Genomic DNA, 13,696 nt, shown 5'->3' with positions numbered 1-13,696 from the left:
GTCCCTCCTCCGCCTTTTCTGGAGCTCTCGTCTACCGCCCCCCCAGAAATGCCACCACTTTCCTGGATTCCCTTGATGAAACTTTGGCAGCCTTCCTTACCCATTACCCTACCTTCACTCTTTTTGGAGACTTTAATCTTCATTTGGAATCCGATACTGATCCCCACGCTCTTAATTTCCGCCACTCTCTTGAGATTTTTGGTCTCTCCCAATTAGTTTCCCTCCCTACCCATTGTGCCGGACACACCCTGGACGGCATTTGCTCCAACTTGACCTCCCTAGTTGCTTCCACCCCCGTGCCACAAATCTGGACAGACCACTGTCTCATTCCCTTCTCCATCAATAACAAAACTTTGCCCCCCCTTCCCATCAAACTCCCTCACACTCCCTTTCCTATTAATTGGAAAAAGGTAGCTGAGTACATCAAACTCAACCCTCAACCAGGGGTACCGCCCCCGTTCATCACGGGTGACGTGTCTCTAGACTCCACAAATTTCCACCAGTGGATTGAGAGAGTAATCTCTGCCAATGCAAAACCCGTTAACCAAAAACCCGTTCGTGGAAAAAAGAAACCTAATGCCCCCTGGTATACTTCGGCCCTCGCTGACTGCCACCTTAAGTGTAGGCTTTTGGAGAGAGAATGGAGAAAAACCTACGATCCAACGTCTAGATCCATTTATATTCTCCAGAGAAAGCAATATCTCTCATTTATAAAAAAAGCAAAAAAGGCATTCTTCACTCAAGCAATAGACTCTGCTAAACAGAAACAACAAACAATCTTCAACATTGTGAAATCTTTTACCCACCCCAAAGCACTGGCACTTGAAATCCCCCCCTCGCAAGCCCTCTGTGATCAAATTGCTGATTTCTTTGAGGAGAAAATTAATAAGATCCACAAGGACTTCCCCCCGGTACCTATTCCTACCCAAGAGCCTGACACAACTATTCCTTCATTAAACAAATTTAAAGCAGTTTCCCTAATGCAAACGCATAAAGCCATACTAGCCTGTAAATCAGGTGCACCCACGGATTCCTGCCCCCCAGTCATTTTGCACCACCTTGTTGAGGCCGTCAACCCTCTAATTAATGCAATTGTGAACGAATCCCTCGACTCTGGTATTGTTCCTTCTGAGTGGAAGAAGGCCACAGTCAAGCCCCTCATGAAAAAGCAAAATAAATCCCCCACGGACCTGTCTAATATGCGCCCAATTTCACTCCTCCCTGCGCTAGGCAAAATCACTGAGCAACTAGTCCATGACGAACTAAAGAATTTTGTGGAAAATCATCGTATTTTGCACCCACAGCAATCCGGCTTTCGCTCCGGCCATTCCACAGAGACCGCTTTGATTGAGTTGTCAGACACCATCAAGTTCCTGCAGGATGAGGGCAGGCAGGCCGTTCTCATCCTGCTAGACCTAACCGCGGCCTTCGACACCATCTCACATGGCGTTCTAATTAAAAGGATGCGTGAGATTGGTGTCTCGGGCTCCGCACTTGCCTGGATAACCTCATTCCTGTCCAATCGCTCTCAAACGGTCTCCTTGGGCACCTTTCTTTCCGATGAACGATCCATCATCTCGGGGGTCCCCCAGGGTTCCATCCTGAGCCCCCTCTTTTTCAATGTATATATGGCCCCCCTCCTCACGTTGATCGAGTCACATGGGATTCTCGTGACATCCTACGCTGACGACACTCAGCTTGTCGTCACTATCGATAAAAAACTTCCGGATGCCGCTATCAGATTCCAAAACTGTCTGTCAGAAGTCTTTTCTTGGCTAAATTTGCATCATTTAAAATGTAACAGCGCCAAAACAGAAATAATTCCCCTAGGTAAAGGCACATTCTTTTCCCCCAAAGACTGGTGGCCTCATAACTCCGAAGCACCGCCTAGCGCGGTTGCTTCAGCCCGCAACTTGGGTGTTCAATTTGACGCTGCCCTCAGCTTCGATGAACATGTGCGCATTACCGCTGGTCGCTGTTTCAGCCTGATCAGGCAATTAAATAAATTTTTCAATTTTTTTGCCCATCACAGCCAGGAAATCAGTCGCGGTGGCGCTTATCCTCTCCCGGCTGGATTATTGTAACGGCCTCCTAGCCGGCATCAAGAAGTTCTCTTTGAAAAAGCTGCAGAGTGTCCAACATGCAGCAGCCAGGCTTGTTTTGAAACTCCCCCGTAGGTCCTCAGCCTCTGCAGCCCTCAACACCCTTCATTGGCTGCCCCTCCATAAGAGAATCTTATTCAAGCTCCTTGTCACTGTATTTAAAGCAAACAGGGGCTTGGGTCCATCTTACCTGACTAAGCGCTTTCAGCACTATATTCCTATCCGCTGCTTGAGGTCATCTGGCGCCAACTTTATTTCGGAACCCCGCATAAAACTTAAATCCAAGGGAGGAAAGACCTTCTCCCTTCTGGCGGCCAGGGCATGGAACCGTCTCCCCCCCAACCTTAGGCATGCACCCTCTGAAAGCCTCTTCAGGAAATTTCTGAAAACCTGGATTTATTCTCAGTCTGACTCCTCAGTCCTCGCAGCTATTTGATCCATGCACCCCTAGACGCCCTTCTGTGTGCTCAGCGCCAAGATGCTCCCTCCGGAGCGAAAGTTAGCGCTCTACAAATGACAATAAATATCAAATATAGGTGGGTGTCTAAGTCCCATCAGGGACCACTCACAGTCCCTAACGGACACCCATAGTCCGCTCCATGCTCTCCAACGGACCATGGCTGACATCGCTGAAGTCTTGACTCTGAACAGTTGTTCCTGTCTCAGTCAGAGTGGCCCTAACGATGGGAGTTGGGAAACATGTGAAGGATAATGGAGACCATGGAGCGGACATAGGCGGAAAGAGCGGCTGCCACGGCTGCACACCAGAGAGAGGTAGCTGGGTTCCTCAGTGACCCCAATACCATCCTCATGGCATTGCTGCCACAAGGCCTGGCGCTGATGCATGCTGTTGCTACCACTACATCCACATCTCCGCCACCTGAAGTGTCAGGGCTACACAGTGCAGCAGAAATTCCTCCTCCGGACCCTGAGGTGTTACTGCCACACAGTGCTGGAGACAGAACACCAACACCCACATGTGAGGCACATGAAACAGCAGTGGACGAAGATGCAGATAAGCCTGCCTTCGTGGTAAGAAGGACGAAGTAGCACTTATCTCCGCCATATGGCCGGTTTCTGCTTGGTTCTGCCCTCTGCATCATCACCTTCCACTGTCCCCCGATACACTCTGCGACACTCACCTAGGACCTCGAAATGGTCTGCCATATTCTGTTTGATCGCCAAAGACACAACATTCAGATTGCGGACTGAACTCTTCCTCTTCCTTTGCACTTGTCATTACCTGAAGGACTCTGGCTGGCCCTCCACGGGCCAACATTGTAAAGTGGGGTTTGCATGGCCCTGTACTGCTCCAGCTGCAAGACTCCACTGAATGTGCGCTAAACATTCATATTCACACAGATGTGTTATGTCTATGATCTTTCAAGTGTGGATGAATGTAGGGTCAATGATGCTCCCTTATGTCCATGTTGCTCATGTCGTTGGACTTGGGTCACAGGATGACACTTTGCCGAATGTGGTCAGGGTGGCGCCAACACAACAACAGAGACACACGCATTATTTACTTCCTTGTCCAGCCCAGGATGGAACCATGCCCAGAGCCCTGGGGTCATTGTTCACAGCCTTACGCTGGACTGGCATACGCCAGGCCAGCCCACTCCACTTACAGGGGGGACAACAAAGCTACATGTCCCAGGTCTTCCCTGTAGTGATCTGCTGATCATAGGTTTAGTTGTAAGCATGCCACAGCCACCCCCTCATGGCTGGTTTACACCCACAAATGAAGAGGGTTGGAAGCGCACTCCCTATTCTAATTAATCACAACAGGTCAAACAGATTTGAAAATAATTTTGGCAATGGTGCCACAGCGTAGCACTTGCTGTCTATCAAGTGCTGAATAACATGAAATAAAGAGAACTACCAAGGAAGGGAGGATACGCTGCGCACTGTGCATGTATAGTCTGTGAGGACTCTCTACTCAAATCATAAAAATAATACAATACGCATTACATATGCAACAAACGTTTCATCAGTTATTCCTTTGAATATTTAATGTCAGATAACTCTTCAATTATTTTAACAATTGCTTAATACATGCTGATATGTCATTTTGCTGAAGCAAAACATAAATCTCTGGTCCATTGAAATCATGAAACCCATTGATTGCTGCTAAACAGTAAAATACATTCTTCCATCAATGAAAATAATAGCGTAACATTTTATGCAATGCCTGATGCATTTTGGGACAGTGACGTTCCTTCCTCAGGTGCAATCTGTAAAAACAAAAAAACGACTGTTCAAGGTTAACAGTAAAAATACTGACAACGTACAACTAAATGCTTAATGCTGTAAATGGTGACCAATCCTTCGGCGGCTCATAACATGCTATTGTGTCCAAATCACCAGGTGTATTATTGCGTGTACTATATAATCCACAGTGTGCTGAGTGATGTTCGCTCTCCCTCTCTTTCTGTCTTCCTCTCTCTCTCTCTCTCTCTCTCACTCCCTCTCTTTCTCTCTCTGTATCTCTCGCTCTCTCTTTCGCTCCCTCTCTGCCTTTGATGAGCGCATGTCACACCTTCATATCTGGATTTTTGTCTTGCAGGCTGTGACCTACAGATTGTCCCAAGGAGACCCGCCATGAGTCTTCAAAATTGCAGTTTATTTGAATTAAATGTTTTGTTTGGTAATTCAAAGGTGAATGTGTGATTCTTCTTTTTGTGACAACACATGCATGTTACTTGTATTTGTGCGACATCAGGAGAATTGTTTTGTTTATGGTTTTGTGAAGTTGATGAAACATATCTTTGTCCGGGGGGGTGGGTCCTGGTGGTGGTGGTGGAGGGTTTTGTGGCCCTCTTGGGTGTCCGAGCTGCATGATTGTTGGCTACGTGGCATCAGTTGTTCTACAGGTGTGGCTCTGGGCTGGGCTCCCTTTTCTGGTGCAGGTTGTCGTCCGACTTTACACCAGGTCAGAGCAGGTGTTACATTTCTGCTGCTAAAGTGCCTTATCACCCTTTTTTGGGTTCTTATGCCCGATCTGGCTGGTCATTGTGAATTTTGCAGAGTGGTGTTGTCGTGGCTGTTTGCATGGGAATGCCTACTCTGCATCTCATTAGCGATAGTTGCCGGGGTAATCTGTGACGATGTTTTTTGTGGATGCTATCACAGGTAAACTGGTAATATGGGCTGTTAGCACCAGCTTGTGAATGGAGCGATAAATTTATCGCCACTTTGGCTGCGATAAAGTGCTGATAACTCGGCGATAAGTCCTTGAGAATATGCCCCATTATTTCCCTCTATATTTCTCCAAGATTACATACCTCCAATCTCGCTGACCTAGGTTCATACATCATTAGTTTGCCACAGGGGGAACTACTTATTGGTGGCAACTTTTACGCTGCCATTAATGGAGATAAAGGTCGCTGGCCAGCCAGACAGTATGATGCCTCAGGAAAGGCCTTATCTGAGTTCTTGTCGGCCATGGGCCTTTTTGATGTGTGGCGAATGTGCCACCCCCTATCCTGTCAGTATACCTTCCACCCAAGGGGCCATGGAATTTTATCCCATATAGATTATATGCTTGGTGTGGCGGGACTACTCTCGCTGTTCGGTGATGTAGTCCACCTCCCCAGAGGCATTTCCGTTCATTCGCCACTTAGTGAAATCTATGGGGGAGCAACAGTACTTGAGAGCAGCCGGATGACGATTAACCCCTGGTACCTACAAGTGCCACTGATTAGAGCAGGCTTAACGAAAGCAACAACAAACTACTTTGCAGAAAATAAGGAGTCGGTGGACTCAGCCCAAACATTATGGTAGGTCTACTAGGTCGTTATCAGGGGCCCAGGAATCTCCTTACTATCTGGCCACAAAACGGAAAGGCAGAAACAGCTGATGGAGATTGAAGAAGAAATCTAGAAGCTAGAATCAGAGATGCAGCAGTGGGTCTCCCCAGACATACAACATGGGTTACAAATGAGGCAGGGAGTGTACAGAGATATTGCCAAAGAGGCAGCTAAAATGCAGAACCGCAAATCTCAACATTGAATTCATGAGGTGGGAAATAGAGCGGGTACATTGCTGGCATGGCTAGAAAAGAAGGAAACTGCCTCCATATGGGTTTGGGAGATCACTGTCATACCACTTAGATGTGGGCAAGAAATAGCAGACGCCTTTGCAGCATATCATGAACAATTGTATACCCCCATCGCTATTGACCTCTCATGCCGATGCCCATGAACTATTGTCTACCCTGGATCTGCCGTCCCTTGGGACAGAGTACAGGGAGATCCTAGAATTAGACCTGACTAAGAGTGAAATAGTGCAAGCAATAGGGGCTTTGAGAACCGGTAAAGCATTGGGCCCAAACGGCCTACTGATTGAATTATATGAACTAAATGTGTCTAAAACTGCCCTCTACCTATTGCGAATGTACCAAGAAAGCGTTAAAAAGGGAAAACTGCCTGGTGAACGGTCGGCTGATATAGTCGTAATACACAAAACTGGAAAACTGCCAGAAATGTGTGCATCCTACAGACCGATATCTCTGCTGAATGCAGAAGTTAAGATCTTTTTTTTTTTTTTTTTTATTGTGTAAGACATTTATTATACACAAAAAAAGTTACACTGCGTCATGCCAACAACCCGGAGGCAGGCCGCGATGCTTACAGATGGTATTCAATGGCGGGTATATTTCAAGGAATCTTGCAGCATAACGGGCAATGCATCATCAGGAGATGCCTGTAAACAGTCTAAGGTATGCAGACATACAGTGCAACAACAACAAGGCAAATAGTCTTACATTTTTTAGGGTGCCGCAGACAGGCAATATCACCCAAACACATGACGTCGCCCCATCAGATTGACGAGCGCGACAGCCATGGCTCAGTTAAACATCAGCTCAGCATAGACTCGTCCGCGGACACCTTTTCTCCCAAACCCCCACAACAACCCGAGGGAAACAACAAACCTGGTGCATAGCGGAAGCAGAAACACATATCACATCAGGCAGATGCAGGGCTGTGAGTACTAGGGTCAGGCAGCTTAATAAGGATGTCAACATGTAACAGGGGCAGTGGCGGGAGTATCCCATGTATCCCCCGCAGGGCGGGGGGGGGGACAGGCAGGACGGTGGGTCGCGCGATCAATGAAGGGGACATATTGCTAGGTCGGGTGAGCACTTGGTAGATACCAGCAAGGGCAGGAGTAGGGCGTTCCACAGCCCCGAGGCACATCCGCCCAGGCAGTAAGTAATCCACTGGAGAAAGGGTGTACACGGTGGGAGGCCCTCAACCCATGTCATCAGAAACGCCCACGTCAGGGGAGTCCTCGGAGGTAGCAGATCCCGCCCGCTCCCTGGCCCACTGAAGGAACGGCTCCCAAATGTCTTTAGGTCTGGAAGCGGTGGGCATTGACTCCCAGTAATGCGTGAGCTGCGTCTGGCCATAAGTCACGTCCTTAATCCACGCCATAAACGCAGGCAAGGTCCTGTGGCCCCAGTTTATCGCCACCTGGCGTTTTGCGTAAAGGAGCAGTAACGCGTGCAGTTTCCGGTCACCAGGCTCGGTGTCTCTTACATAACCCAACAGGCCCTTGAGCGGAGTAGGCTCGTCAGTCCTTTGTAGAATTTGGCTAATGGCCGTGAAGATGGCCGACCAGTACTCATTTAATTTAGGGCACTCCCATGCCACATGCAGGAAGGACGCATCCGCCCCACCACATTTCCAGCACGATGCATCCGTCCGGATGCCCATGCGATGTAGCAGTATCGGCGTGCGGTAGTACCGGTGCAGGAACTTAAAATGGACCAGTCTTAACCTATAATTTGGAGACAGTGCCGTGAGTTGTGCACAGCAGTAGTCCCACATGTCATCAGTGAGGGGGTCGTCCAGGTCTGCAGACCAAGCTTGTCTGGCCGCAGGCACAGTGATCGGGGCTTGCTCTTGCATACAATTGTACAGTCTAGAGACCAGTTTCGCGTGGGACGGTCTTGACAGTAGATTTTGGAGTGCATCGAGTTGTGGCGGCTCCTCTGGGAACTGGGGCCACAGCTTCTTACATGACTCCCGGAGGGAGTGGTGTAACAGTGCGTCCGAGAAGGAGTCAGATTGGCCGTCTTCGCGCGCTCCCAACTCAGCGAACGTCCCATCGGGATAGAGATCAGCAAAGGTTGTTACGCGTTTCCCGCGGATCATGATGGTGTCACCCCTAGTACATAGGCAAGGCAGCATCGGGTTGCTTCGTAATGGGATTGCCGGCGCATAGAGCAGGGTAAGCTTCGCCCGGTTCCGCAACTCGAGCCAAGACCAGCGGATCATTTCCGCTGTGTCTATGTCCCTCGACGGGCGTGTAACCTTGCCATATAGCGCCACCTGAAGAGGCGACGGGGCGACAGCGGCCAGCTCCACCGCCACGTGTGGCTGGTAAGGGGTGGGGAAGGCCCAGAAATGTAGAAATTGCGCCTGCGCGCATAGCGAGTATAGCTTCAGATCAGGCGCCCCAAGGCCCCCCTGCCGTAGCGGGAGCGTGAGCAGGGCCCAAGAGGATCTCGCCTGACCCCCGGCCCACACCAGATTCAAAAGTAGTGATCTCACGCGCGCATGGAAATGAGCAGTCATGGGTAGCGGAACATTGACAAACAGATATAAAAATTTGGGGAGTACCACCATTTTTGCCAAGGCTATCCGCGCAACCAGGGAGAGAGGGAGCCTGTTCCAGATCTCTACCTTTCTCTCGAGCCAGTCAACAGCGCTCCCGAAGTTCAGGGACCATAGTTCCTGCGTGTCTCGACTCACCCAGATTCCCAGGTATTTCACCGCATCAGTTTCCCACCTCAGGGGATAGTCCGATGGAGGTTGTTTAGTGGCGTCAGTTAGGGGGAATGCAACGGACTTGGACCAATTGATAGGTACTCCAGCCAGACCTTCAAAGCGCACGAATTCTCGGAGCAATGGGTTCATGTTGTCAGCAGGGTCTATAACGTAAAGAGTAACATCGTCTGCGTATAAGGAGATCAGCAGACTGCGGGAGCTGAATCCGATCCCTCTCGCCGTGTGGTGCTGACGAACTCTGGCTGCCAGCGGCTCCATGGCAATAGCGAAAAGGAGAGGAGATAGTGGGCACCCCTGCCTGGTCCCCCTTGAGATGTTAAAGGGCTCGGACACAAGACCGTTCACACTCACTCGAGCCCTGGGTGCATCATACAGTAGTTTTATAAGCGTGATGAAGTTATGGCTAAACCCCATCCTACCCAGGATTTTAAACAAGTAGGGCCACTCCAAGGAGTCAAAGGCTTTGGTGGCGTCGAGGAACACAACCGCAGCTTGAACGGAAGGGTGGAGATAGTGCAAGATAGAAAAAAGAGTTCTGAGGTTGTGGGAAGTTGCGCTGCCAGGAATAAACCCGGACTGGTCAGGGAGAGCTATAATGGGCAATAACGGTTGGAGCTTGTCTGCGATGATCTTAGCAAAGATCTTAGCGTCCACATATATGAGGGAGAGGGGACGATAGGAGTCAAGTACCATGCCGTCTTTGTCGGGCTTCAGGAGGGTGATAATCAGGGCTTCGCGCATCGAGTCCGGGAGGGAGTTCAGTTCGAGGGCTTCAACAAACAGCGAATGCAGCCTCGGGGCCAACTCCTCCGCATATGTCTTGTAAAATGAAGTTGTCAGGCCGTCTGGGCCGGGCGCTTTGTTTGGCGGCATGCTCTTGATGACCTGAGCTATGTCCTGAACAGTAACGGGGAGGTCCATGTATTGTCTGTGGTGATCATTGAACCAAACAAGGGCAATAGAATCAAGAAAACCGTCCAGGGAATCAGGGGCGACTGTCTGTTTAGTCGTGTAGAGGGATGCATAAAAATCAGTGAAGGCTTTTAGAACTGCCTCCTGGCCCACAACCAGGGTACCCGCGCTATCGTGTATAGTGTGAATGTGGTGTGTTTGTGACCGAGGGGCGATCAGCCTGGCCAAAGTTCTGCTCGGCCTGTCCCCCTCCCCGTATCTGCGGGCTTCAGCTTGTTTCCCCAGAAATTTTATTTCTCGTTGTGCCTCCTTATTAAATATGAGCAGTTTGGCTTTAAGACGGCTAGCCAGCTCCAACGTCGGGTCCTGACAGAAGGCCAGGTCCAACTCCCTCAGCTCTCGCTCCAACTGGGACAGTGAACGGCGTATGGTGTGTAGCACCCCTGCCTGTCTAGCTATACATTGGCCCCGTATCACCGCCTTGAAGGCGTCCCACACAATAGCCTCTGAGGAGGCCGACCCTTCGTTATCCTCAAAGTACTTCACAATGTCCGTTCTTATTTCCTCGGTAAACACCAGGTCTGTAAGGGCATGAGGGGGTAAGCGCCAGGAAAACGCCCTAGTCGTGATGCCAGGAATCCTCAGCTCCAGTGCGCAGGGGGCGTGGTCCGATAGTGACCTAGCTTGGATATCAACACTCTCCACCCACGTCGCCACCTCAGGTGATACCAGCCAAAAGTCCAGTCTTGACCAAGCAGCATGATGGCATGTGATACAAGTCCCCGTTCTATCTCCAGGATGTCTAACCCTCCACACATCAGACAGCAACCCCTCATCCATCACATCAATTATTGCCTGTCTTGCTCTAGCATGTGTGGGCCTGGCTACACCTTTTCTGTCTAGCTCATCATTCAACACAAAATTAAAGTCCCCTCCGATCACAATCGAGTGACAATCTAACAGTGTAATTTGTGCCCAGACATCGCAAAAGAAGTCCGGGTCATCCACGTTCGGACCATATATAGCAGCCAGAACCAGCGACTTACCCTATAATGTTCCATGCAAAATGACATAGCGGCCCTCCTTATCAAGCACACACTTGTGTTCCTTCCAATCCAGCCCCCTACGCACAAGGACAGCCACTCCCCTAGCATAATTAGAATAAATGGCAGAGTACACCTGTGACCATCTAGAGTGCCTCAGTCTGGGCGACGGAGTCGCGTTTATGTGAGTTTCCTGCAAGAAACATATGTCCACATTGTGTCTGGCCAGTGTACCGTGCATCAACCTAGCTTTTTTGTAGTCCCCAAGGCCTTGAATGTTCCAGGTCCACAGCTTAACCCCCCCCATGCCAGCAACTCAGCCGAAGTATCTGGACTCCCACCACCCGCACCCCCAACGTCGTATGAAAGCCCGCACACCACACACACAACAGCTCTCTGCGTAATATATGAGCAAAATTGTATTCCATTTCGCACCAGTTCAAAACAAGAAACCAAACACCCAACCATCCCCTCCACCCCCCACCCACGCCAACCCCCCAATCAGGTTGCGATAAAACCCTTTTCGTGCTAAGACCAGCACTACAGTTAAATAGAAACAAGAACAACGGGAGGGACCCCATGGGGGCGAGGTGCTCCCGGCTTACACCCCCGAATACTCGGGGTGGCTGCACAGTCAAGGATCTTCGCAGCACTCGAGGGGTAGCCTGTCTCATGAAGGTGCTATAAACAGAGCACTATATGAAATAGCAGCGGCACAGACCTGGGTCTCCACTCAATGTCCAGATCGTTCCCCAGGTAGGGCAAACAGGCCAGGCCACTGGCAGCGAATTCCTCCGGCACCCAACTCACGTGAAACAGCCAGGGCCGCCCATATAGGCAACAAAGAGGGGGCCGCCCGGCCAGCTAGTTTCGATGCAGTCAATCATTGTCGCTCATCTGGCCTGCGCCCTCCTCCAGTCTAGGCGACTTGCGGCGAGCACCAGGGCCACAAACGTGCTTGGTGAACTTCAGAGCAGATTTTGCGTCCGTGAAGAAGTGCGCGGCCTGCTCGTGTAGTACTTTCAATTTGGCCGGGTATAATAAGGAGTACGGAACTCCGGCTTGCATCAGTAGTTTCTTGGCCGGCATAAACTCCTTCCTGGCCGCCTGGACAAGAGGAGTGAAATCAGGGTAGAATGAGAGATGGTTCCCTTTGTGGGTGATCTTGCCTTTCTCCCGGGCCAGCCTCAGAATGCGGTCCCGATCCTGATAATTTAGCAGTTTGGCCAGAATGGGCCGAGGAGGGGCGCCCGTCGGTGGCTTCTTGCCCAGGGTCCTATGTGCCCTCTCAACCGTGAACACCTGGGAGAGGTCGGGGTCAAATAGCTTGTGTAGGAGATCAGTTACAAATACCTCCATCCTCCCAGTGTTGTCCGTCTCCGGAATGCCAGTGATCCGAATGTTGGATCTACGGGACCGAGCCTCCAAATCATCTGTCTTGGCGCGCATGTATTCCAGTTCGCGCTCAATGTTAGTGATATGTTGCTTAGTTTGTTGTTGGAACTCGCTGCATTCCGATTGCCTGTTCTCCAGGCAGTCTAAATGCTTCTCATGCGTATCCACCTTGGACTTTACCGCCTCCAGCTGCGCGGACATGGCATCCAATTTTGAGTCAATACTCTTGAGGCTAGATCGGACCTCCATTATTAAGGCGCCAAAATCAATGTCAGGTGTAGGACTGTTGGAAGGGGGCGACGCGGCCCCCTGGTCCGCCGGAGACTGTTTGGCCTTCTGTTTTTGCTCGAAAGTGAGCTTGGGTTGCTTCGCATCTCTATTGCCTCCCATCATGGACTCGCAGATTTACCCCCTTGTTTGGCGCGCTTTTCACCCCCTCCTGCGCTCCGCGAAGCCCGCCACCAAGGACAGCCCGGCCCAAAGCAAGTTGTGTCAAAGGGAATCTGGGGGGGTACGCTAGTGTTCAGTTCCAGCGATCTCAAGCAGCATGTCCCAGTGAATGTTTCAGCTCGAGTCAGTGACGCTCAGGACTGGGGCAGATGGCAAATCCCACACCGAGAGTCACAAACAAAGCGCCCCGTCCAATCCAGGCTCGCTTCCCCCCAGTCTTCCCTGCAGCTTGTCGCAGGTTGTACTCACCAGGGGCGCGGCGCCTCCCCGCGTGGCCAGCAAGTCTCAGCAGTACAGGGATTCCTCAAGCAGGATCTAGTCCCTTACCGACCCTGTCGAGTGTCCGGGCGGCGGCGCCCCGCACCGCGCCGCTACACCAAGATGGCGGACGCACCACCAGGTCAGCGCCGACCCATCGCAGGAGGCGCCCCTCAGGTCTGAATTTGCTCCACACTCACTCTGCAGGGCTCGGCCTCCGCCTCCTCAGCCCAGCAATCCTCAGCGGAGTTCTAGCAAGTGGCGCGGGGGTTCGTTCAGTGCGCTCGCAATCCAGCCATACAGGCCCGATAATCCTCGGGGTCCGGTGAGCAGCAGCCGCCGCCCTGGGCTCCACGGCAGTGGGCGGGTGCGGGCAGTCGGGTCCTCGGCGCCAGATCTCTTGCGCCAGGCGCCCGTTTTCTCCAGAAGTGCGATCGAGTGTGCCTCAGGTCATTTAACGCTCAGTCATCCGTGAGTCAGGGTCTCTCGGTAGCTTTAGACAGGATTATGGTAGGATTTTCAGTGTGCAGCTGGCGGAGCTCGCTCACAGAGCGGCCATTTCGCTGCTCGGTCAGCCACGCCCCCCAGAAGTTAAGATCTTAGCAAAAATCCTAGTGGCACACTTGGTTCCATTACTGCAGACGTTGGTCCGTCCTGATCAATCAGGATTTATGCCAGGAGGAAATACCACCCTAATTCTCTGGCACCTTCATGGTGTGTTTGGAAGAGCTAACACTATCAG

The 13,696-nt window shown here is 51.0% G+C and overlaps 1 protein-coding gene across 4 annotated transcripts in view; it reads left to right on the top strand.

Annotated features, from left to right (window-relative positions):
• Positions 1-4,759, top strand: part of LOC144761369 (uncharacterized) — a 510,161-nt gene extending 505,402 nt beyond the window's left edge. For all 4 annotated transcript variants that reach the window (XR_013595688.1, XR_013595689.1, XR_013595690.1 and 1 more), the window contains one exon: positions 4,669-4,759. Coding sequence is in view for 1 of the 4 variants with exons in the window: in XM_078646783.1 (XP_078502909.1) it covers positions 4,669-4,675 (7 nt within the window). In the remaining 3 variants the exon portion in view is untranslated. The remainder of the gene's footprint in view (positions 1-4,668) is intronic.
• The last annotated feature ends 8,937 nt before the right edge of the window (positions 4,760-13,696 follow it).

This window comes from Lissotriton helveticus, chromosome 6 (assembly GCF_964261635.1).
Source record: "Lissotriton helveticus chromosome 6, aLisHel1.1, whole genome shotgun sequence".
NCBI lineage: Eukaryota > Metazoa > Chordata > Amphibia > Caudata > Salamandridae > Lissotriton > Lissotriton helveticus.
Note: the sequence above shows the minus strand (reverse complement) of the source record. Positions and strands in the feature narration are given on the sequence as shown.